We start from the raw sequence: 23,470 nt of genomic DNA, 5'->3' as shown, positions 1-23,470 counted from the left end.
GATGGGCCCGGTGTTTGTGTCGGCCACTAGGGTCGCTTATCTTACTCACACAGTCAGCTACCTCATTGCGCCTCTTTTTTTCTTTGCGTCATGTGCTGTTTGGGGAGGGTTTTTTGGAAGGGACATCCTGCGTGACACTGCAGTGCCACTCCTAGATGGGCCCGGTGTTTGTGTCGGCCACTAGGGTCGCTTATCTTACTCACACAGCGACCTCGGTGCAAATTTTAGGACTAAAAATAATATTGTGAGGTGTGAGGTATTCAGAATAGACTGAAAATGAGTGGAAATTATGGTTTTTGAGGTTAATAATACTTTGGGATCAAAATGACCCCCAAATTCTATGATTTAAGCTGTTTTTTAGGGTTTTTTGAAAAAAACACCCGAATCCAAAACACACCCGAATCCGACAAAAAAAACTCGGTGAGGTTTTGCCAAAACGCGGTCGAACCCAAAACACGGCCGCGGAACCGAACCCAAAACCAAAACACAAAACCCGAAAAATTTCAGGCGCTCATCTCTAGTGTTCAGCTCCCATCTGTCATGTGTTCAGCTCCCATCTGTCATGTGTTCAGCTCCCAATTGTCATGTGTTCAACTCCTGTCATATATTTAATTTAAAAAAACTAAAACTGCAGCCAGTCATCATTACCAAATTATGATGGTGACTGGCATCTCTCTACCACATGATACCAGTGCTGGATTAGGACTGCATGGGGCCCTGGAAAAGAGAGACAGGCAGGAGATGGGAGCATCATGGAGTAGGGATCAGGAAGGTGCAGTTTGTTCTGCACATCAAACCTAGCGATATCACTAGCTACCTTGTTTGAGCTAATGAAAGATGGAACATTTTCGTTCCGTCCTTCATTAAAGTGGTGTGTTGATTAAACTTCATTAAACTCTTAGCCTAGTTCAGACCTGATCGCAGCAGCAAATGTTTTCTCTAACGTGCAAAACCATGTGCACTGCAGGGGGGGGGGGGGGCAGATATAACATGTGCAGCAGAGAGAGTTTACTTTGCATGTAATGAGTCTATCTCCTATATAATAGCCCTATTCTGTGACCTTGTGATTCATTTGCTAACGCTGGGCGGAGTCACAACAGTGGGCGGAGTTATTCAAATGAGTCACAGAGATCTGGCCAAATCTACAGGAGACTAGGAGCAGAAGCAGATAGCATGGACATTGGGCATGTCACAGACAGGGCTGCAGACCTCCCAGCTTTCTGCAGGAGCTTTCTCCAGGCAGAAGGAGGGAAACACTCGGCGAAAAGGGGGCGTGGCTTCACGGGAGGGTCCCCGTTTTCGTCAGTGAGGGGGCATGCCCAGCGCTCTGTGAGCTGCTGGCATGCCCCCAGGGGCTGATTATGAGTCCGGGGGGCCCAGGGCACTTGAGACAGGGGAGCCCTATCTCATTGCTGTGCCTGCTGGGGGTGGGGGGCGTGGCCTAATCGCGGCCCGCGCGGCCACGCCCCCTTATGCAAATTCCGATTTTTGTTTTTATTTTTTTATGGGATTTTGGCCCCTCAGCTAGGGCTAAATCCAGAGGAGGTGGTCGCTCCCCCCTACACACCCGCACAGGGAGAAGAAAGCAGGGAGACTGCTGCCTCCCTGCAACACCACAGACCTGCCAATATGCAGCAGCGTGTGCTGACTGTAGCACAATGCTGCCACTGTTGCTGGCAGGACGGGGGGGGGGGGGGAGCTTCTGAGCTGGGACAGAGCTACTCCAGCCGGGGGGGCCTCTAAAACTGTGGGGCCAACGGTACGTATCCCCCGCCCCCCCCCCCCCCTTAATCCGGCTCTGCTGCTGGAACCCCCCCATTAATCCGTACCCCCTGATGCCCCCTCTCCCTCTGTCTCCACTATTCACCGCTGCTCTGCTAAGCAGAACAGCGAGTACAGGAGCTTTCCAACTGCCCCCCCCCCCACCGCAGGACACTGCGACCCGCGGGTGGGACAGCGGGACAGACCCCAAAAAATGGGACTGTCCCGCGAAAATCGGGACATTTGGGAGGTATGGGTGTGTGTGAGGGGTATGTCATACAGACAGACGGGCACCGGCTCACTGTGTGCTTGACCCCCCACATCGGCATACTCAGCAGGGTCTCTCTGGTGCGGAGGAGCGTCACTTTCTGACACACTCCACGCTTCTTAGCTGCAGTTTAGTGAGGCACCTGCCGCTGTGCAGGTTCCATACTGCCTCTGTTATCTCCAGCCCCGGCAACCCCACCGCTAGCTGCAGCGCTGCCACCCGCAGTGGAGTGCGCCCAGCTCATTCACACACTTTAGCTGGCGGGTAGCGCTGCAGAAATCCGAGCTGCTTGCAGGCTCTGACCCCCTCCTCCCTCCAGCCGCAGCGTCTCCTGGGAGCTAACCAGTCACTCCCAGTCTCCCCTTACCACAGTGCCCGGAAGCCGTGAGGTCCGCGCCACGTGCATGCTATGACCCCCTCCTCCCTCCAGCCGCAGCATCTCCTGGGGGCTAACCAGTCATTTCCAGTCTCACCTTACCACAGTGCCCGGCAGCTGCGCGAGGTCTGCGGTGTGTGACTGAGGAGGGGGGGGAGGGATGCGGACTGGCAGAGAAAGCAGGACTCCAGCCTGAGAGAGTCAGCCATGCCAAGTCTCCAGCAGCAGCAGATCCCAACAGGTTGGAATGGAACAGCAGCAGCCAGCAGCAGTGACTCCGGTAAGACACATCTGTCTGTCACCACTGTTTTGTCCCTAATACCAATCTCTCCCATGCCCTGTGTTCTGTCATGTCCCTGGCCTTGCCCTGCCACCCTTATTCTGGCCCTTTCACCCTTATCCTGGCCCTGTCACCCTTATGCTGGCCCTGTTACCCCTATCCTGGTCCTGTCACCCCTGTGCTTGCCCTGTGAACCCTATACTGGCCCCGTCACCCCTGTCCTGGTCCTGCCGCCCCTACCCTGGCCCTGTCACCCCTATCCTGTCCCTATCATTTCTGTCCAGGCCCCGTCACCCCTGTCCTGGCCCCGTCACCCCTGTCCTGGCCCCGTCACCCCTGTCCTGGCACCGTCACCCCTGTCCTGGCACCGTCACCCCTGTCCTAGCCCCGTCAACCCTGTACTGACCCTGTCACCCCTGTCCTGGCCCTGTTACTGCATACCCTCCAACTACCTTTTATGGCATGTACAGTACCCGCAGCGCCTCCAGACCTCTCCCCAATGCACCACACCTCCGCACCTTCCCCTCCACCACATGCGGCACTCCACCCCTCCCCCACATGCTGTGCCTCCAGACCCCCTACACCACCCATGGATCCCACTCCTCCACCCCTTCACCACCCACAGCACCTCCAGGCCCCTTCCACCATTCACCCCCCTTATACGTCTCCCCCCACACCTGCCCCCCTCCACCCGCAGCATCTGCAGACACCCTCCTCCATCAGCGGTCCCCCCCTCACCCACCCCTCCCCCACCAATGGCACCCCTGCACCTGCCCCTCCACCACCTGCAGCACCTCCGGACCTCCTTTCCCATCCGCCGCAACACCCGTACCTGCCCCTACCCTACCCATGGTGCCTGCGGTCCCCTACCCAACCCCCGGCACACCCGTCCCTTCCCATCCCACAGCACCTCCGGAACCCTTCACCCATCCACAACATCCCCACACCTGCCCCTCTCCCACCCGTGGCACCCCTGCCCCTCCCCCACCTGCGGTGCCTCCGGACCCCTCCCCAATCTGCATCCCCCACTCCTCTGCCCCTCCCCCACGCGCAGCACCTCCCGAACCTTCCCCATCCGGGCCCCACCCCCACTTCTGCCTCCCCTCCACCCGCAGCATCTACAGACACCATCCGTAGTCCCCCCCGCACCCGCTACATTCTGTACATCGTGCCCTGCAGGTGCTGTTCACGCCGTCGCAAGGGGCTGCGCCTCCTTCACCATCGCACGCCCTTTCATTGTGCAATATTTAACCACTAACAAAGGAATGCAGGTAATACTCCATATAATACAAATATTAAACCCCTGAAAGGCATGCAAGGGTTAAGGGGGCGTAGCCCCTTGCGACGGTGTGAAGAGCGCCCGTAGGGCGCGATGAAGCACCTAGTATGATATATTAGTTTTACCTTTTAAGTTGAATTACTGAAATACAGTAAATTAACTTTCTCTGACATCATAGTGAATACTGGGAAATGTAGTTACCATGGGGTATAGATCGGGTCCACTGGTGCTGGCTCCTCCCCTCTATGCCCCTCCTAGCAGACTCAGTTTAGAAAAATGTGCCCAAGGAGCCGGGTGCATTCTGTTGCTCTCCAGAGAGTTTTCTTCAGAAATTTGTTTTAGCTTGTTGTTTTCAGGCACACTGGTTGGCAATCATTCTGCCTGCGTCGTGGTACTTAGGGGGAGACCGAATCAACTTCCTTAGAGTTAATGGTTCGTATCCCCGCTGACAGGACACTGAGCTCCTGAGGTGATGTTTCTCATGCCCCAGGGTGTGAGCCCACATTGGTAGCATGCCACCACCCCTTACAGATGCCGAAGACGCAATGCGGTGAGTACAGACACCGGGGTCCCAGTTAGCGGGTCCCCGGTGAACATGGTGGCATAAAGGGGCAGCGGTCACCCAGCTACGGGCTGCGATGCCTGCTGCATACCCACACTGGTGATGCATATAAAAAAAGCATTGCAAACTCTTTTTTTTACACATTTATGGAGTGAAGCCAGTATAAATAACATAAAGGGACCGTGCGCCATTGAGGGGGTGGGGCTTCCTAGAGTGCGGGACCAGAAGCAAAAGGCGCCATTTTCTGCTCCTGCTGAGTACAGGCTGTATGCGGAGACTGCTCCTCCATAGAACCCACTGAATCACCAATTGTACTGGTACCAGGGGGTTATAGAGAAGGGGGGAGCATATAGTCAGCGGTTATAGTGCTGTAACGTAAATTACACACACACACATATATATATATATATACAAGATTGTATATATTGATAAGATATTAAGATTATTATAATTATAAGATTGTAAGATTGTAAGTATAAGATTATATGAATAAGATAACTTATTATTATAAGATTGATATATATTGCAAATATATACTTGCAATGTAGCTTGCACTCCGGACTCACAAAGTTCAAATTAGGGGTGCCATCGGTTGACCGAAAGTGACCTCACCGCAGGGCAGAAAGTTCACACCATTGGTTACAATGGAGCGCATAGGCGCTACATTGTAACACTGCCGTGTGCCGCCTGTCAGACAGTACAGGAGCACACAGCCGATCAGGAGGGTGCCACAACGTGGCGCTCCCTGATTGGCTGAAGAAACCCACTTAGACATCAGTCAGAGTGGCTTTCTGGCATTCGGGGAAAGGGGACCCATGTGCAAACATGGGTCCCCTTTCAGTGCGTGGCTCGGTTGTCCGTTTTTTTATTTTATTCAAGTACGTGGATTACAAATGGATGCTACGAGGAGCCTGGGACCCTGGATCTGGTGAGTAGAATTTAATCAACAGGTACCCCATGGATTCTACTGGAGAAGAGGACAGACCCTCGTGTGAACATAAGGTAAGTATGTATGTATGTTTGTGTGGATGCATGTAATAAAACTTTACTTTCAAGGTGTGTGTGTGTATTGTCTTTTTTTGGGTATTTTTTTAGTAGTAGTACTACAGGTACCAGCGGGCCCGTTTTTCCGCCGCATGCTGGTACTTGTGGTTCTCCAAGTACCAGCATGCGGGGGAGGCTTGCTGGGCCTTGTAGTACTGCTACTAAAAACAATATCTTTTCATTTTCACAAAAGGCTATCAGCCCCCCATCCGCAGCCAATTGGATGGGGGGGACAGCCTCGGGCTTCACCCCTGGCCCTTGGGTGGCTGGGGGGGGGACCCCTTGATTGAAGGGGTCCCCACTCCCCCAGGGTATCCCGGCCAGGGGTGACTAGTTGGATTTTTGATGCCACGGCCGCAGGGCACTATATAAAAGTGACCCCCGGCTGTGGCATTATCTGTCCAGCTAGTGGAGCCCGGTGCTGGTTTTAGAAATACGGGGGACCCCTACTCTTTTTGTCCCCCGTATTTTTGGAACCAGGACCAGGCGCAGAGCCCGATGCTGGTTGCTTAAATATGGGGGAACCCCTGTCATTTTTTCCCCCATATTTCTGCAACCAGGGTCGGCTCAAAGAGCCCGAGGCTGGTTATGCTTAGGAGGGGGGACCCCACGCATTTTTTTTCTCCGTTTTACAGTGTTTTAAAAAAAAAAAAAAATGAACCCCAGCACGGATCACACAGATCCGGCCGAGATTCATTGTGATAAAGTCAGCAGTGTTTTGCTAATCACTGCCGTAAAAAACGGGAAAAAAACACGAATGACATCGACATCGGAACAAATGAAAAATCCGAATACGACAGCTTAGTAAATTAGGCGTAATAAATTCAAAAAGTTGCAGTTTTACACTTTCGATGTCATTCGTGATTGAACTTTGACCTTTTTCCGAAAATTACGAATGTTAGTAAATATACCCCATTGTGTGTTTTTTTCCTGGGGTATTGGCGCTGGGTGTGTGCTGGCATACTCTCTCTCTGTCTCTCCAAAGGGCCTTGTGGGGGAACTGTCTTCAGAGAAGAGGATTCCCTGAGTATGTGGTGTGTCGGTACGTGTGTGTCGACATGTCTGAGGTAAAAGGCTCTTCTAAGGAGGAGATGGAGCAAATCTGTGTGTGTGGTGTCTCCGTCGACAACGCCGACACCTGACTGGATATGTGGAATTAAGTGCTGAGGTAAATTTATTGCACAAAAGATTAGAGAACAGACAGGGAACCTACCCATGTCTGTCCCTATGTCGCAGGGACCTTCAGAGTCTCAAAACGCCCACTATCAAAAATAATAGACACTGATACCGACACGGAGTCTGACTCCAGTCTCGACTACGATGATGATGGAAAGTTACAGCCAAAACTGGCGGAAAAGTATTCAATATATAATTATTGTAATAAAAGATGTTTTGCATATCACTGATGACCCATCTGTCCCTGACACGAGGGTACACATGTTTAAGGGGAAGAAAGCTGAGATAACATTTCCCCCCTCTCATGAACCAAATGAATTGTGTGAAAAAGAGAGGGAATCTCCAGACAAGAAACTGCAGTTTCCCAAAAGAATTCTCATGGCGTATCCTTTCCCTGCTAGGGCCAGGATACGATGGGAATCCTCCCCTAGGGTGGAAAAGGCGTTGACAGTTGGTTCCTATGACTCATCTGCCCTTCTTGGGTATGATTCTGAATACGTACCAGAAATGGGTTTATCTTCCGATAGAGAAGGCCCAGGAACTAATGACTCTGGTAAAAAAAACTATTAAAGCCAAAACAGGTGTCAGTGCATCATTGCACTCGGGTCCTGGGAAAGATAGTGGCATCTTACGGGGCCATTCCCTTCGGCAGGTTCCATGCGAGGACTTTCCAATGGGATCTACGGGACAAGTGGTCCGGATCACATCTACAGATGCATCAGTTAATCTCCCTGTCCCCTAGGGCCAGGGTGTCTCTCCTATGGTGGCTGCAGAGTACTCACCTTCTGCAGGGTCGCAGGTTCGCCATCCAGGACTGGATTCTGGTAGCCACGGACACGAGCCTCCGAGGTGGGGGAGCAGTCACACAGGGAAGAAACTTCCAAGGTCTTTGGGTCAAGTCAAAAAACTTGTATTCAAATCAACATCCTGGAGCTGAGGGTCATATACAACGCCCTTCGGCAAGCGGAAACATTGCTTTGTGACCTACCGGTTCTGATCCAGTCAGACAACATCACCGCAGTGGCTCATGTAAACCGCCAAGGCGGCACAAAGAGCAGAGTGGAATTGGCAGAAACCACCAGGATTCTCCTCTGGGCGGAAAATCATGTAAGCGCATTTTCAGCAGTTCATTCCGGGAGTGGACAACTGAGAAGCAGACTTCCTCAGCAAACACGACCTGAATCCAAGAGAGGACTTCTTTAGGAAGCCTTCGCACAGATTGCAAGTCAGTGGGAACTGCCACAGATAGACATGATGGCGTCCCGCCTCAACAAAAAGCTACAGAGGTATTGCACCAGGTCAAGAGACCCTCAGGCAGTAGCTGTAGATGCCCTAGTGACACCGTGGGTGTTCCAGTCGGTCTATGTATTTCCCCCTCTTCCTCTCATACCCAAGGTGTGGAGAATAGTAAGAAAAAGAGGAGTGAGAACAATCCTCATTGTTCCAGATTGGCCACGAAGGACCTGGTATCCGGATCTGCAGGAAATGCTCACAGAAGATCCGTGGTCTCTTCCTCTAAGACAGGACCTGTTGCAACAGGGTCCCTGTCTATTCCAAGACTTACCGCGGCTGCGTTGGACGGCATGGTGGTTGAACGCCGGATCCTAGCGGATAAGGGTATTCCGGATGAGGTCATTCCTATGCTAATAAAGGCTAGGAAGGACATGACATCTAAACAATGTCACCGTATATGGCGAAAATATGTTTCTTGGTGTGAGGCCAGGAATGCTCCTACGGAAGAATTCCATCTGGGCCGTTTTCCTTCACTTCCTGCAAACTGGAGTGAATTTTGGCCTAAAATTAGGATCTATTAAGGTTCAGATTTCGGCCTTATCCATTTTCTTTCAAAAGGAATTGGCCTCTCTACCTGAAGTACAAACTTTTGTGAAGGGAGTACTGCATATTCAGCCTCCTTTTGTACCTCCGGGGACGCCTTGGGACCTTAACGTGGTGTTAAGTTTCATTAAGTCACACTGGTTTGAACCACTTAAAACGGTGGAGTTTAAAAAATCTCACTTGGAAGGTGGTCATGTTATTAGCCTTGGCTTCGGCTAGGCGAGTGTCGGAATTAGTGGCTTTATCACATAAAAGCCCCTATCTGGTTTTCCATATGGATAGAGCAGAATTGCGGACCCGTCCTCAATTCCTGCCAAAAGTGGTTTCATCCTTTCATATGAACTATTGTGGTGCCTGTGGCTACGCGTGACTTGGAGGATCCCGAGTCCCTTGATGTGGTCAGGGCTTTGAAAATTTACGTGGCAAGATCGGCTACAGTCAGAAAAACAGAAGCACTGTTTGTCATGTATGCAACCAACATGATTAGTGCCCCTGCTTCAAAGTAGACTATTGCTCGCTGGATCTGTAACACGATTCAGCAGGCGCATTCTACGGCGGGATTGCCGTTACCTAAATCGGTCAAGGCCCATTCCACTAGGAAGGTGGGCTCTTCTTGGGCGGCTGCCAGAGGGGTCTCGGCGCTACAGCTGTGCCGAGCTACTACTTGGTCGGGTTCAAACTCCTTTGCAAAGTTCTATAAGTTTGATACCCTGGCTGAGGAGGACCTCCTGTTTGCTCAATGGGTGCTGCAGAGTCATCCGCACTCTCCCGCCCGTTTGGGAGCTTTGGTATAATCCCCATGGTCCTTACGGAGTCCCCAGCATCCTCTAGGACGTAAGAGAAAATAAGATTTTAAACCTACCGGTAAATCTTTTTCTCGTAGTCCGTAGAGGATGCTGGGCGCCCGTCCCAAGTGCGGACTACTTCTGCTGGACTTGTATATAGTTATTGCTTAAATAAGGGTTATGTTATAGTCTCATCGGTCTTGGACTGATACTATGTCGTTTTCATACTGTTAACTGGATAGTATATCACAAGTTATACGGTGTGATTGGTGTGGGCTGGTATGAATCTTGGCCCTCATTCCGAGTTGTTCGCTCGGTATTTTTCATCGCATCGCAGTGAAAATCCGCTTAGTACGCATGCGCAATGTTCGCACTGCGACTGCGCCAAGTAACTTTACTATGAAGAAAGTAATTTTACTCACGGCTTTTTCATCGCTCCGGCGATCGTAATGTGATTGACAGGAAATGGGTGTTACTGGGCGGAAACACAGCGTTTCAGGGGCGTGTGGCTGAAAACGCTACCGTTTCCGGAAAAAACGCAGGAGTGGCCGGAGAAACGGTGGGAGTGCCTGGGCGAACGCTGGGTGTGTTTGTGACGTCAACCAGGAACGACAAGCACTGAAATGATCGCACAGGCAGAGTAAGTCTGAAGCTACTCTGAAACTGCTAAGTAGTTAGTAATCGCAATATTGCGAATACATCGGTCGCAATTTTAAGAAGCTAAGATTCACTCCCAGTAGGCGGCGGCTTAGCGTGTGTAACTCTGCTAAATTCGCCTTGCGACCGATCAACTCGGAATGAGGGCCCTTGCCCTTGGATTAACAAAAATCCTTTCCTCGTACTGTCCGTCTCCTCTGGGCACAGTTTCTCTAACTGAGGTCTGGAGGAGGGGCATAGAGGGAGGAGCCAGTGCACACCCAGATCCAAAGTCTTTTTTAAAGTGCCCATGTCTCCTGCGGAGCCCGTATATCTCCATGGTCCTTACGGAGTCCCCAGCATCCTCTACGGACTACGAGAAAAAGATTTACCGGTAGGTTTAAAATCTTATTATTCTCATGGTCACCAGAACAGATGCACATTTCAACCAGGTGACTGGAAGATTGACCCTGGCAGGGCCCGGGAAATGCGTTGCTTTGCCTCTATGTTTCCGGATGTATCGCGGATGTAATTATGCCACCAGTAAAGACATCACAGAAGTTTCTAATATAACTTTGTTCTTATTTACAGAAACTGAATATCGACAATCTCGATGTCAAAAGCGTCTCTGATTGCAAAAGCCTGAGATCGGTAACTCGCTCTGTGTCTACTAAAAGTGTGGGAGCCAACTACGAGAACTCCAATGTGGCCGTTTATGAGGTGAGGTGTTGGTGAAAAATATTTGAATGTGTACCTGCCACCTACAGACCATGGAGGCGGCCATGTTTCTCCATGCAGTGATGTCAGAATGGCTCTTTCCTCTAGGTGTAAATGATTTATGCACATTAAGTTCAGTTACACTACAGTAGCACTTTCTCTGCACTGCCTAAGGACCATTGATGTACTTATTAGACCTTCTTTAGACGTGTATTAGACTTGTAATGGACACTTACCGGTATACAAAATTACACAGCCCTATATTTTTGCATGAAAATAATACAAATGAAATGTCATCAGATTTAAATAAGACCCAGGGTATTTGTGGTGCTCTGTGGTTACTGTATATTCTGTATATTCCTACGTGAACCTGTTTCAATAAAATATAATTTTGGAAGAGTAAGTAAAGCATTCAATTTCTGCCCGACTTCACCAATCTAAGGGTTAAAATCATATGGTTGACATGAGGGGTGTGGTTTGAAAAGTCAACATTCCACATATTGACACCATAATGTCGATATAATCAAAACCTAAGCCTTACCGTAGCCTAATCCTAAATGCAGCCTAACCATAACTGCAGCCTACACTAACTGCAGCCCAAACATAACCTCAGCCTAACCCTAACTGCAGCCCAGCCCTAACCTCAGCCTAACCCTAACTGCAGCCAAACCCTAACCTCAGCCTACACTAACTGCAGCCCAACCCTAACCTCAGCCTAACCCTAACTGCAGCCCAACCCTAACCTCAGCCTAACCCTAACTGCAGCCCAACCCTAACCTCAGCCTACACTAACTGCAGCCCAACCCTAACCTCAGCCTAACCTTAACTGCAGCCCAACCCTAACCGCAGCCTAATCCTAACCGCAGCCTACACTAACCACATCCTAATCCTAACTGCAGCCCAACCCTAACCACAGCCCAATCCTAACCGCAGCCTACACTAACCACAGCCTAATCCTAACTGCAGCCCAACCCTAACTGCAGCCCAACCCTAACTGCAGCACCACCCTAACCGCAACCTAATCCTGACCGCAGCCTACACTAACCACAGTGTAATCCTAACTGCAGCCCAACCCTAACCGCAGCCCAACCATAACCACAGGCGAACCCTAACTGCAGCCTACCCTAATTCTAACCGTGGCCTAATCCTAACTGCATTTTACACTAACTGCAGCCTAACCATAACCACAGGCGAACCCTAACTGTAGTCTACCCTAACCCTAATCGCAGCTTAATCCTAACCGCAACCTACCCTAATCCTAACTGCAGACGAATCCTAACTGCAGCCTACACTAACTGCAGCCTAACTCTAACTGCAACCTACACTAAATGCAGCCTAATCCTTACTGCAGCCTACACTAACTGCAGCCTAACTCTAACTGCAGCCTACCCTAACCCTAACCCTAACTGCAGCCTAATCCTAACTGCATTCTACACTAAACTCAGCCCAACCCTAACTGCAGCCTAACCCTAAGCACAGTGTAATCCTAACTGCAGTTTACTGTACACTAACTGCAGTCTAACCCTAAATTGTCTTTCGACATTCTGCTAATGTTGATACTTATGTCAGGGTCGCCATTGTGAATGTTGACATGCTAAATCTTAACATTCTGTCCATGTCGACATTCTGAATCATACTTGCCTACTCTCCCGGAATGCCCGGGAGGCTCCCGAAAATCAGGTGACGCTCCCGGCCACCCAGAAAAGTTGGCAAGTCTCCGGGCCAGCAGCCAAGCTCCCGCACTTCCCAGGAGCAGCACACAAATCCCCCGCAGCAAGGGGTGCAGATGGCGCGATTTGCGCTGAATCGCGTCGTCGAGGCCTCACCTCCTGTTCGCCTATGCCATTAATCTCATGATCACACACCCCTGCTCCACCCCAATGCTGCATAATTATTCTCCCATCACGCCTCCTGTGCCGCACTACTACCCATCTGCGCCGACCTGGTTGCCTTCTCCCGGCCAGGGGTTAAAGTGAGCTGAAATGGGGTGGAACTGCTTTCCGTCAGTTCCACTTGGAGACGGAACGCAGTTCTGCCTCCTCCGGCTCACCTAAACCGACGTGTAGCCAGCGCTGCAGGGAGATGCTGGGCCCCCGCTGAGATTGTGTTACCAGCGGGCGTGCAGCTCTCTCTCCACAGAGGAAGCCGGAGGCAGGAGCTCAGTACTGAGCTTCTGCTTCCGGCCCCCGGCTCTGTCAGTGTGCACTATGGGAGAGACATATGTGTAAGTGTATTAGCAGTGCTTCTACTGGGGGCAAACTACTGGGGGGCATAACTACAAGGGGGCAAACAACAGGGAGATAAACTACTGGGGGCATATCTCATACCCTCCAACATTTTACACATAAAAATTGGTACAAATTAGAAAAGGGGCGTGACCATGGGTAAAGGGGGCATGGCCACGTCACTTTTCCTATACTTTCAATGGAAGTTTGGAGAGACAAAAATCGGTACAGACCATAAAAAAAAGGTACTGTACCTATTAAATAGTTGGAGGGTATGATATCTACACGGGCATTACTACTGCTGGGGGCAAACTACTGGGGGGCATAACTGCAGGGCCTATAACTACAGGGGCTAATCTACAGGGGGTATTACTACTGGGGTCTGAACTACATGAGGGCTAAACTATCCGGGCTAAACTACAAGGGCTAAACTACTGGGGACATTACCACTGGGAGGCTAAACTAAAGGGGGGGTAATTTTAATTGGGGGTACTATTGTGTGACCATGACCCTTTCTTTTTGAGACCACGCCCCTTTTTTTACATGTGCGTTGGGGGAAGGTGGGGGGTTCTACCACCTCACTAGGACCACTTTAAGCACTGCTCCCGGCAAGTATGTTCTGAATGTGAACACAAAGACCTTGCCAACATTCTGAATGATGACATCCTGCATGTTGGCTTTTTGAATGCAAGCCCACATAAGACCCTGATAGAAGAATCTAGAAATAAATATTTCTGCACAAGCGGTAAATCCTATATAACATTTCCCATGCTGTCTGTCCTGGGCCTTTAATAAAAGCATATAAGCGCATGCTTCTACACTGCCACCTAGTGGTAAGAGAAGACTATTACAAGCTGTATCTTGTCTCTCGGTTATGTCTCATAGCTTTATAGTGAGCCGCACTTTCAGTAATTAGGGAGCGCCACAAATTTAGCATATAACCCTTTTGTTTCTACTACAGGTTTATCGCAATATAACAAGTAACATAGGAATAATAACAGTATAGTCAGTAAGAGCAATCAATTAATACGTACTTTAGCAAGCAAACCACACGCTATAATACCGATCAAAATACATACACATATACTGTATATTGTTTACTGTGTATTCATCTATACAGCCCCTAACGCTGCGCGCAGGAGAAGCAATTATTCATTGTCAGAGTCACGTTCAGTATTTTGTCTGCAAGTCCATTCAGAGGAACTTCAAAGCCGGTAGATAAAGATGAACCATTCAAACAATAAAATATCTTGGAGGACTTAGAAGCGTACGGAAACGTTATACCACACAGACAGGCCCCTCCGTTCTTCATTTAAAACAGCGGGGACTCTGCACATGAAAGGAGAGAGACGGAGAAATTAGCTGGGACCTTTATTTTGGAGGTTAGCAGATAATTTTACAAACAGCTGGGTTTCTCCGTAACATACGGTAAATATTGGATCACAATTATTCAGTGTTCACAGGAGTCTTCTTCAAAGGAAGGAACTGGCAAAATAGATTTCAGCTATCTAAACAGTGCCTTAGAGGCCATGTGAGTATCTATGCGTTTTATAAACTTCCCATGTTATGGATGCTATTTGGTGCAGGAATGTGGTTGATTCATTTTTGAATACTGGGGATAATTCAGAGTTGATTGCAGCAGCAAATTTGTTAGCAGTTGGGCAAAACTTAGGGGGTCATTCAGACCCGATCACATGCTAGCTTTTTTTGCAGCGGGGCGATCGGGTCTGAAATGCACATGCATATGCACCGCAATGTGCAGGCGCGTCGGCCGCCGGCGACGGACATCACCGTACAGCGACGGATTGTACGAAGAAAGCGATCGCAACAGCGATCGCAAGAAGATTGATAAGAAGAGGCCGTTTGTGGGTGTCAACTGACCGTTTCCAGGGAGAGTCTGAAGAAACCCAGGCGTGTCGAGCCGTTTGAAGGGAGGGTTCCTGACGTCAGCTCCTGGCCGGATCATCGCAGCGGATGAGTAAGTCCTGAGCTGTACAGAGACTGCACAAACTTTTGTTTGTGCAGCTCTCTGCGCATGCATTCGCACCCCCGCACAGCGAATTCCCCCTCTCCCTGTAGGCGGCGACTACCTGGTCGCAGCAGTGCAAAAAACGCGCTCTGATCAGGTCTGAATTAGGCCCCATGTGCACTGCAGGTGTGGCAGATGTAACATGTGCAGAGAGAGTTAGATTTGGGTGGGTTGTATTGTTTCTGTGCAGTGCAAATACTGGCTGCTTTATTTTTACACTGCAATTTAGATTTCAGTTTGAACACACCACACCCAAATCTAACTCTCTCTGCACATGTTACATCTGCCCCACCTGCAGTGCATATGGTTATGCCCAACAAATTAGCTGCTGCGATCAGGTCTGAATTACCCCCATTGTTTCTTCTTTTTCCTTTGCTGCCTAATGTCCGCGGCTTGGAGAAATAGAAAGGCAGTTGTTCACCCTACAATTAGGAAATAATAATTCAGTAACGAGTCCAAAGAGAGGATGTAGAGGCGAAGCAGTCAGGACATGACAGGGGGGAAATTCATGAGTCCGTTTTCGCAATGAAAGTAAGAATATACACAGTCCAGTCACATTATTATGAGCACCTCCTACATCTGACGTCGCGTAGCCCATGAAGTACATCATGTACCGTTCGCTGGCTTGGTGGGTATATAAGGTGTGCGATAGGCCGTCTGCACACATCACTCGTTGCTGTCATGGGCAATAGGGGCAATTCATCAGAGTTGCAAAAATAGATAATTATCGGTTTTCGGGCCAAGGGCGGCGGTATTTCTGACATAGCACAGTGTGTGACCTGTCCGCGTGCTGCTGCAGTGAAGGTGTATCGTGACTGAACAAATGGCACCACTGTGGATAACCAACTGCGAGCACCACGTGCCACTGATGTGAGAGGTGAACGTCGGCTACGAAAGTGCGTGAGGGCCGACCGACATGCTACAGCAGAGCAGCTCATCGTCAGAACGAACCTGGGGCTACCAGACTTGTGTCTGAAACGACAGTTCAGCCCGTCTAGCTGCGGTTCGCATGCTGTCCGGTTCCTGTGGCTATTTAGCCAGGGGTCACCATATATAACCAGGAAGTAAAGCCACTTCCTTTGACCTCTGTGCACAAGGCTGTGTCATTTGCATATTTCTGCAGGTCCACCGCGCCTGAAATCACTGCTGCAAATGCATCTCTGGCCCAATACACCACACTATTTAGCTGCTTGCTGTCAGTACGTGACATTAATATGGAATATATTTTTTGGAATTGTTTTAACAGGGAGACTGGGTTTGGTTGAAGAAATTTGAGCCCGGTACTTACCACGAGCTGCGGCAGAGCACTACCAGTACATTGCGCAAGGTGAGAGTTGCATATAGTAGGTTGCTGAGTTACTGGTTCCATTGTGTCACTTTATATGACGTACTGGGAAAATGCTTTTCTCCTCACTCAGGGGTAAATTCACTAAGATGGGAGTTCTGTTTAAGATAGGATGCTGTCCACAGCAACCAATCATATTCTACTTCTCATTTATCTAGCACCTTCTAGAAGATAATATCTGGAATCCGATTGGTTGCTATGGGCAACATCCTATCTTAAATAGAACTCCCATCTTAGTAAATTCACCCGTCAGATTCTTAAATTCCATCTGAATATTGTATGTTCGTTGACAGCGTCAGCAGAGTCTCACGAGACCTGGCAGCTGACTCGCTCCGGGCATCTGACGCCGCATGGCGTGTTGAGGCTCGTGTGTGAGGACCCATCTGTAGTTGTTCATTCACAAATCATGCGTTGAGCCATAAATGTTCCATAGCACAGAGCCGCCAGTCATTAGTTTTCCTTTACCTAATTTATTGATGTGATGAAATAATAGAATGGTCTCCTTCCAAGATAATAGACCAGACTCTTGGATCCTTCCCACTTCCCCATTGAGCAGACCAGTGACTTGGTAATGCACCTCCTGGCTGGGTTTTCCAGCTAGGGCAGAGATTCCCAAACTTTGCCATTACAGTGCAGGTTTTAAAGATATCCATTCTTCACTCCAGATGGTTAAATCAAAATGACTGAAGTACAGTACTAATTAAGTCATCTATGCTCAAGTCTAGATATCCTTAAAACCTGGACTGCAATGGCAGAGTTTAGGAAACTCTGCCCTACGGGGTCTCTGGGAAGGGACCATTGAAAAATGATAATATACATTATGATTGCTCTATGTTTGGAAGAGTTACTGCATGTGAAATTGCTGGTGCTTTTGCTGCTTGCAGATGAAAGACTTGAGGCATGAAAATGTAAATCCCTTTCTGGGGTTCTTCTCCGACTGTGGAATCTTTGCTATTGTGACGGAACATTGCTCCAGAGGGAGCTTGGAGGATCTGCTCAGAAATGAAGACGTCAAATTGGACTGGATGTTTAAATCTTCACTGCTTCTAGATTTGATAAAGGTATTCATTAGACATTTATCCAAGTGCAAGCTCTGCTGCCAAGTGAGGAGCTATATTCATAGCGAACCGTGCTATAGGGTGGCATGTGACCTAAGCACAGACTTAGGGCCAAATTCAATTAATTGCTGTAAAATCTTTGTTTACAGCGGCTTGACCTAACGTTCATGCTGTGCAGTAATTTCATTTGCTGCATGTATGCGAGCTGCCGCTTAATGTACAATTCATTTGGAGAATGATTATCCCAGAGGTTGCGCTGTAATTCTGGCTGGTAATACCCATGTTAAGTGTGGGGGAGATGGGAAATCAGACGGTATTTTACAAAAAAAAGGTTAAAACTAATATTGGATAACAATATAGAAGCCCAGAAGTGGCATACGCAGCCAGATCTGCGTTCATCTCTCAACATGCTGAGGGACGCCCAACACAGGGCCAGGCCGCCTTCCGATGCGTCCGCAATCTAATTGCGAATGCATCGGATCTAAGGTTGACCCCTGGCTGCACTGCCAGGCGCTCAGTGGGCGCTGAAAACGGTCACGGCCTGCCCCCGTTTTTGTTGCGCCGCCCCCGCAATGGCCTCACCTCCCCCCCTGCAACGGCCTCACCTGTCAATCACATTGCACTATGTATGGCCGCTCAGCCGGTGGCGTCAAACTGCGCTGCTGGCAGCATTAGTGGCCGGATCTGAATGACCCTCTAAGTGCCTAATTAATCATTGTGAAGGGAGGGATTGGGAGGGGGGGGGGGGGGGCTTGTGCCCCGCGGGCCACTTTCCAGCATTTTTACCTTAAAATAGGTTTTTTTTCCAACTTTGGAGAGCTTCTGCAGGTTCACTTGCACGGAAAAAATACACATCCGGACACATTAAGTTGCAGTTACCTGGACTAACCTGTGTAAATGGACTATCACAGCTTACGGAATTCCCCCTTACAATTAACAATGCATATATCCTGGCGGTTGGAAAATAATGATGACAAAATGATTTTATATATAATTCAAACTAATCAACAAGTATTATCCTCTCCTGTTGTATACTACAAAGAATAGGGAAGACATTGTGGTAGATGTAACCTTATGATGCTGCTTAGAGGGAACAATCACAAGTTTCAGATATTTCTAGTTACATTCGTGCCGTCACCATTCTCCTAACAACATAGATACAGTATACAGAAGCCTCTTGATAACCCATTTCTGCAAATAGCTTACAGTATTTATTAAAACCAGCTGATGAGCCCAGTTTCAACCGGGCAAAGGTTTGCCGGACGGAACATTTTACCCTTTTGCACCACTTAGGAGTAGAATTTGGAAAAATCCCTGCTTAGTGTGTGTCTGCAAATAACTGTCACAGTTTCCAGACCACTCAGCAGGTGCACAGAGAGAGTTCACCAACTGTCACATTTTCCAGAGCACAATGCTCAATTTTTCTGCAAATCTACAGACCAAGATCTTTTAATTTGAATATGATGGGCCCTGATGAGAGAATGACATCATAGAACTATGTCAGTGATAAAAGTTGTCCTTTGATGTTTCCCACATCCAGATTACTCTCAGTTATTGGTTTTATACAAACTTGTGCAAATTTTTGTTGATTTATCTTTCTAGCTTGTGCTTTCCAGCCATATATTTCTATAATTAGTATGAAATATCGATTGCACCAATGATTAAAAAAGGTATAAGAAGTTTACAGACCGTGTCCTCCCACATTAGGACAACAGTCTGGGATGCACAACTGAGACCTCCGCAGCAGTGTTAATTTTGATAAGGATTTTCAATTTAGTTTTAGTCTTAGGCCCTCATTCAGACCTGATCGCTCGCTAGGGCTTTATTGCAGTCCTGCAATCGCATAGTTGCCGCCTATAGGGGAGTGTATTTTTGCTTTGCAAGTGTGCGAACGAATGTGTAGCCGAGCGGTACAAAAAGATTTTGTGCAGTTTCTGAGTTGCCCACGACTTACTCAGCCGCTGCGATCACTTCAGCCTGTCCGAGGCCGGAATTGACGTCAGAGACCCGCCCTGCGAACGCTTAGGCATGCCTGCGTTTATCCAACCACTCCCGTAAAACGGTCGGTTGCCACCCACAAATGCCCTCTTTCTGTTAGTCACCTTGCGATTGCCCGTGCAAATGGATTCTTCGTTAAATCTATTGCACAGCAACGATCCGCTTTGTACCTGTGTGACGCGCCTGCGCATTGCGGTGCATGCGCAGTTAGGAACCGATCTCACCGCTGCAAAAAAAAGCTAGCGTGTGATAGGGTCTGAATGAGGCCCTTAGTCGCTTACTTAGAATTGTAGTTGGTTTATAGTCACATTTTAGTCTTTTTTTTCTTTTGCTTTGTTTTAGTCACAATTTAGTCAGTGGATCTCAGATTTCATTTTAGTCTTATTTTAATCAATGTTTTAGTCATGAATTTTGTAAACAGTTTAATGATACTCTGATGGATTTTGCTGAAGAACATTTCTCTAAAATTCCCTTGAGAAGTTTGCATACCTTTAACTATGTGTTTAGTAATCTAGACAAGTAGGTTGATTTAGCGTACTGTAGTACTCCCATATATTATTAGTAATCTAGGCTCAGTAGGATGAGAATGTGTTACATACTGAGCTTGGCTTACCATAGTGCTCCTATATGTCATATGTAAATAAATACCTTAAGCTTTTTAGAACAAACAAGTCCAATGTTCAATCCTATTTCCTTATTTATTTTCCGCAGATATCTAGAACATATAATTTAATTTAATTCCATACTTCCAGTATTAATTCCAGTGTCTTTTGACAAGGTTTTTCAATTTAGTTTTAGTCTTAGTCACTTTTTTTGCTTTGTTTTAGTTAAGATTTAGTCAGTGGATCTCAGTTTTCATTTTTGTTTGATTTTAGTCATGAAATAAACTGTAGTCGGCGAATACTTTTAGTCAACAAAATTAACACTGCTCCGCAGTTTGCTCAATATAACCAGCTCCTGTACTTACTCTGAATTTGCTGTTTGTTCTAGTAATCAGAAGAAAGCATTTTTTTTCTTTCCGCAGGGCATGAGATACTTGCACCATCATGACTTTCAACATGGACGTCTAAAATCCCGAAACTGCGTAGTCGATGGTAGATTTGTCCTGAAGCTCACGGATTATGGATTTAATGAAATTGTGGAAAACCAGAAAGCTCCACGATGCTCTCATCCACCCGGAGGTAATACACAGATATAAATAGCTGAACATATAGTGAAGGTGTGCTCGGTGACAGTGCTTTCTGGGATGTTACCCGTTTATAAATTGCTGCTTCAACTGGACACCCTTGGACATTGCAGTGCTGAAGGCCTTTGTTGTGTACTGTGGCACATAGATGGCCCACCCAACGCATTTTAATGTTCACTCATAGGGGTAAATTTACTAGAGCTTCTAAAACAGAGAATTGGTGATGTTACCCCTAGCAACCAATCAAATGCTGTACCATCAAAGAGAATTTCTTTGTGTTCTGCAAGTGATTTTCCACTAGTACCTGTAGTTACTTGGTGAACATTAATACAACTTCTACACCTCAAATACTATAATTCCTTTCTTGTCAACAGATAATTAAGGTCATGTGGTTCTTTTATACAGAATTGTTTTGGACAGCTCCAGAATTACTTCGAGATCAAAATCTTGCAAGAAGAGGAACCTTCAAAGGGGACGTGTTTAGCTTTGCTATTATTTTGCAAGAAGTAGTTGTGCGGGGTCCACCATACTGCATGTCGGGTCTCTCAGCTGAGGGTAAGTCCTGTTGCCATTACAACAAATATATGTAGCTTGGACATACCTAGGAGCCTGTACATCACAGCCCCATCTATGGCTTATAGTCCACAGGGTGCTTTCAGATCTCTGTATCCCAGAGGTCCCAGTTTGGCTCTAAGTTATCTCCAGGGTTCCGAAGAGTCATATTAAGCACCATAGATGAAGATGATGGAGTTTAACCATCACTCAGGGAGGTGTATTGATAGGCAGGGTCTCTACAGTCTTTGTCTTCAGAGAGTTAGTGGGCACCAGCTATGGTATGAAGTTGGGTTTTCAAACCTTTTTTTTTTTAATAAGTAACAATGTCAATATTCACCAAGCAGCCCTTAAGGTGTCAGCAAAGAAATGAGTGTTCTTGGCGTTTAAGTAAAAAAGAAAAAAAATTACTGTATATATGGCTGTTTTATATAGAATCACCCCTAAATTGTGTCCATTTATACCCAGTACCAGAAGGAGGGCATGTATACCAAGTCATTCCTTATACGTTTAAATGTTTTACAATTACAAATACACCTTCAAATTTATTTTGTATTCATCTTTTCTGATACATTTCATGTTATTTAGGGTCAGGGGTTAGGTAAGGTTTAAATAAGAAAAAACTTTATGTTGACATTCTGGTGTCGGCATGTTAATTTTATGAACATGTCAACACTGTGACTATTGACATTAAGAACCTGTCAACATCACTGCCGACGTCAACATCTGATGACTTTTCATACCACACCCTAATACACACCTCCTACAGTTGACGTCGGCAGTGCATAGCCAATGATGTACGTCATGTGTCGTGCGCTGGTTGGTAGGTATATTAGGTGTGTGATAAGCCGTCTGTACACATATCACTCGTTGCTGTCATGGGTAAAAGGGGCGATTTATCCCAGTTGCAAAAAGGGATGATTATCGGCTTTCGGGCCTATGGCATCATTACGAATAACCAACGTGTCAACTGCAGAACACATGGGGGTAATTCAGACCTGATCGCAGCTGCAAATTTCTTAGCAGTTGGGCAAAACCATGTGCACTGCAGGTGGGGCAGATGTAACATGTGCAGAGAGAGTTAGATTTGGGTGGGTTATTTTGTTTCTGTGCAGGGTAAATACTGGCTGCTTTATTTTTACACTGCAATTTATATTTCAGTTTGAACACACCCCACCCAAATCTAACTCTCTCTGCACATCTTATATCTGCCCCACCTGCAGTGCACATGGTTTTGCCCAACTGCTAACAAATTTGCTGCTACGATCAGGTCTGAATTACCCCCCACGTGCCATTGATGTGAGAGGTGAACGTCGGCTACAAAGGTGCGTGAGGGCCGACCAACATGCTACAGTGGAGCGGCTCACCGTCAAAATGCCCCCGGCGTGTGTCTAAATCAACAGTTCAGTGAAAGTCTAGCTGTCGTCCATACTGCACATGGCGGTTACTTTGGCTCAGGGGTGTCGGAATGGGGGGGGGGGGAGCAAGGGGGCAACTTGCTCCCCCCAAATCATGAGAGAGGCGCCTTTACCCGGACCCACAACTGTATGCTTGTGCAGCCTCTACCTGCGCTGTATTAGCACTGCAGCGGTGCATCTGGCACTGATACTATTACTTCATACAGCCGGCAGTGCTGAAGCTGCCTTCCCCGTGTGCTCCGGCCAGCGGCGGCGTGATGCATACGCGGACTTTGCAAGCCGCATAGAGCGCTGGTCAGTGGATGGCACCGCTGCTCTGTGAGTGAGGCACCTCACTCACTGTACAGCGCGCGGCTGCCCGCCGGGTCCCAGCGGCTCCACAGTGATGTGCCTCCTCCGCCCAGCCCTCCTCTCCCGCCTGCCTGTCTGGCCACCCGCCGCGGCTCCCAGCGGCTCCATGATGACGGTCCTCCTCTGCCATGCCCTCCACTTCCGTGGCTCACACTAGACACAGGTTAGAGGGGTCTGGGGGAAGGGAGCATAAGGAGATGACCTGCTGTGGGACACAAAGGCAAAGAGCTGCAGGAGGGACAGGGAGCTGGGACCATGTCAGAGAAGGTATCCCCCCCCCCCCACACCTTCACTCTCTCCCCCTCCCCCCTTCTCTTTTTCTCTCTCCCCTACGGTGTAATATAACGGACGCTACTGTGCGGGGTAATGTGACAGACGCTACTGTGCAGAGTAATGTGACAGACGCTACTGTGCGGTGTAATATAACAGACGCTACTGTGCGGAGTAATGTGACAGACGCTACTGTGCGGAGTAATGTGACAGACGCTACTGTGCGGAGTAATGTGACAGACGCTACTGTGCGGTGTAATGTGACAGACGCTACTGTGCGGAGTGATGTGACGGATGCTACTGTGCGGAGTAATGTGA

The 23,470-nt window shown here is 48.2% G+C and overlaps 1 protein-coding gene across 1 annotated transcript in view; it reads left to right on the top strand.

Annotated features, from left to right (window-relative positions):
- LOC134990002 (retinal guanylyl cyclase 2-like) overlaps positions 1-23,470 on the top strand; it is a 253,537-nt gene that overhangs the window by 185,898 nt on the left and 44,169 nt on the right. Inside the window, exons 6-10 of the mRNA XM_063950643.1 lie at positions 10,595-10,723; positions 16,221-16,301; positions 17,204-17,380; positions 20,400-20,556; positions 20,967-21,116. Coding sequence (XP_063806713.1) covers positions 10,595-10,723; positions 16,221-16,301; positions 17,204-17,380; positions 20,400-20,556; positions 20,967-21,116 — 694 coding nt within the window. The remainder of the gene's footprint in view (positions 1-10,594; positions 10,724-16,220; positions 16,302-17,203; positions 17,381-20,399; positions 20,557-20,966; positions 21,117-23,470) is intronic.

This window comes from Pseudophryne corroboree, chromosome 2, assembly GCF_028390025.1.
Source record: "Pseudophryne corroboree isolate aPseCor3 chromosome 2, aPseCor3.hap2, whole genome shotgun sequence".
NCBI lineage: Eukaryota > Metazoa > Chordata > Amphibia > Anura > Myobatrachidae > Pseudophryne > Pseudophryne corroboree.
The sequence above is the reverse complement of the archived record's forward strand: the minus strand, read 5'-3'. Positions and strand labels throughout refer to the sequence as shown.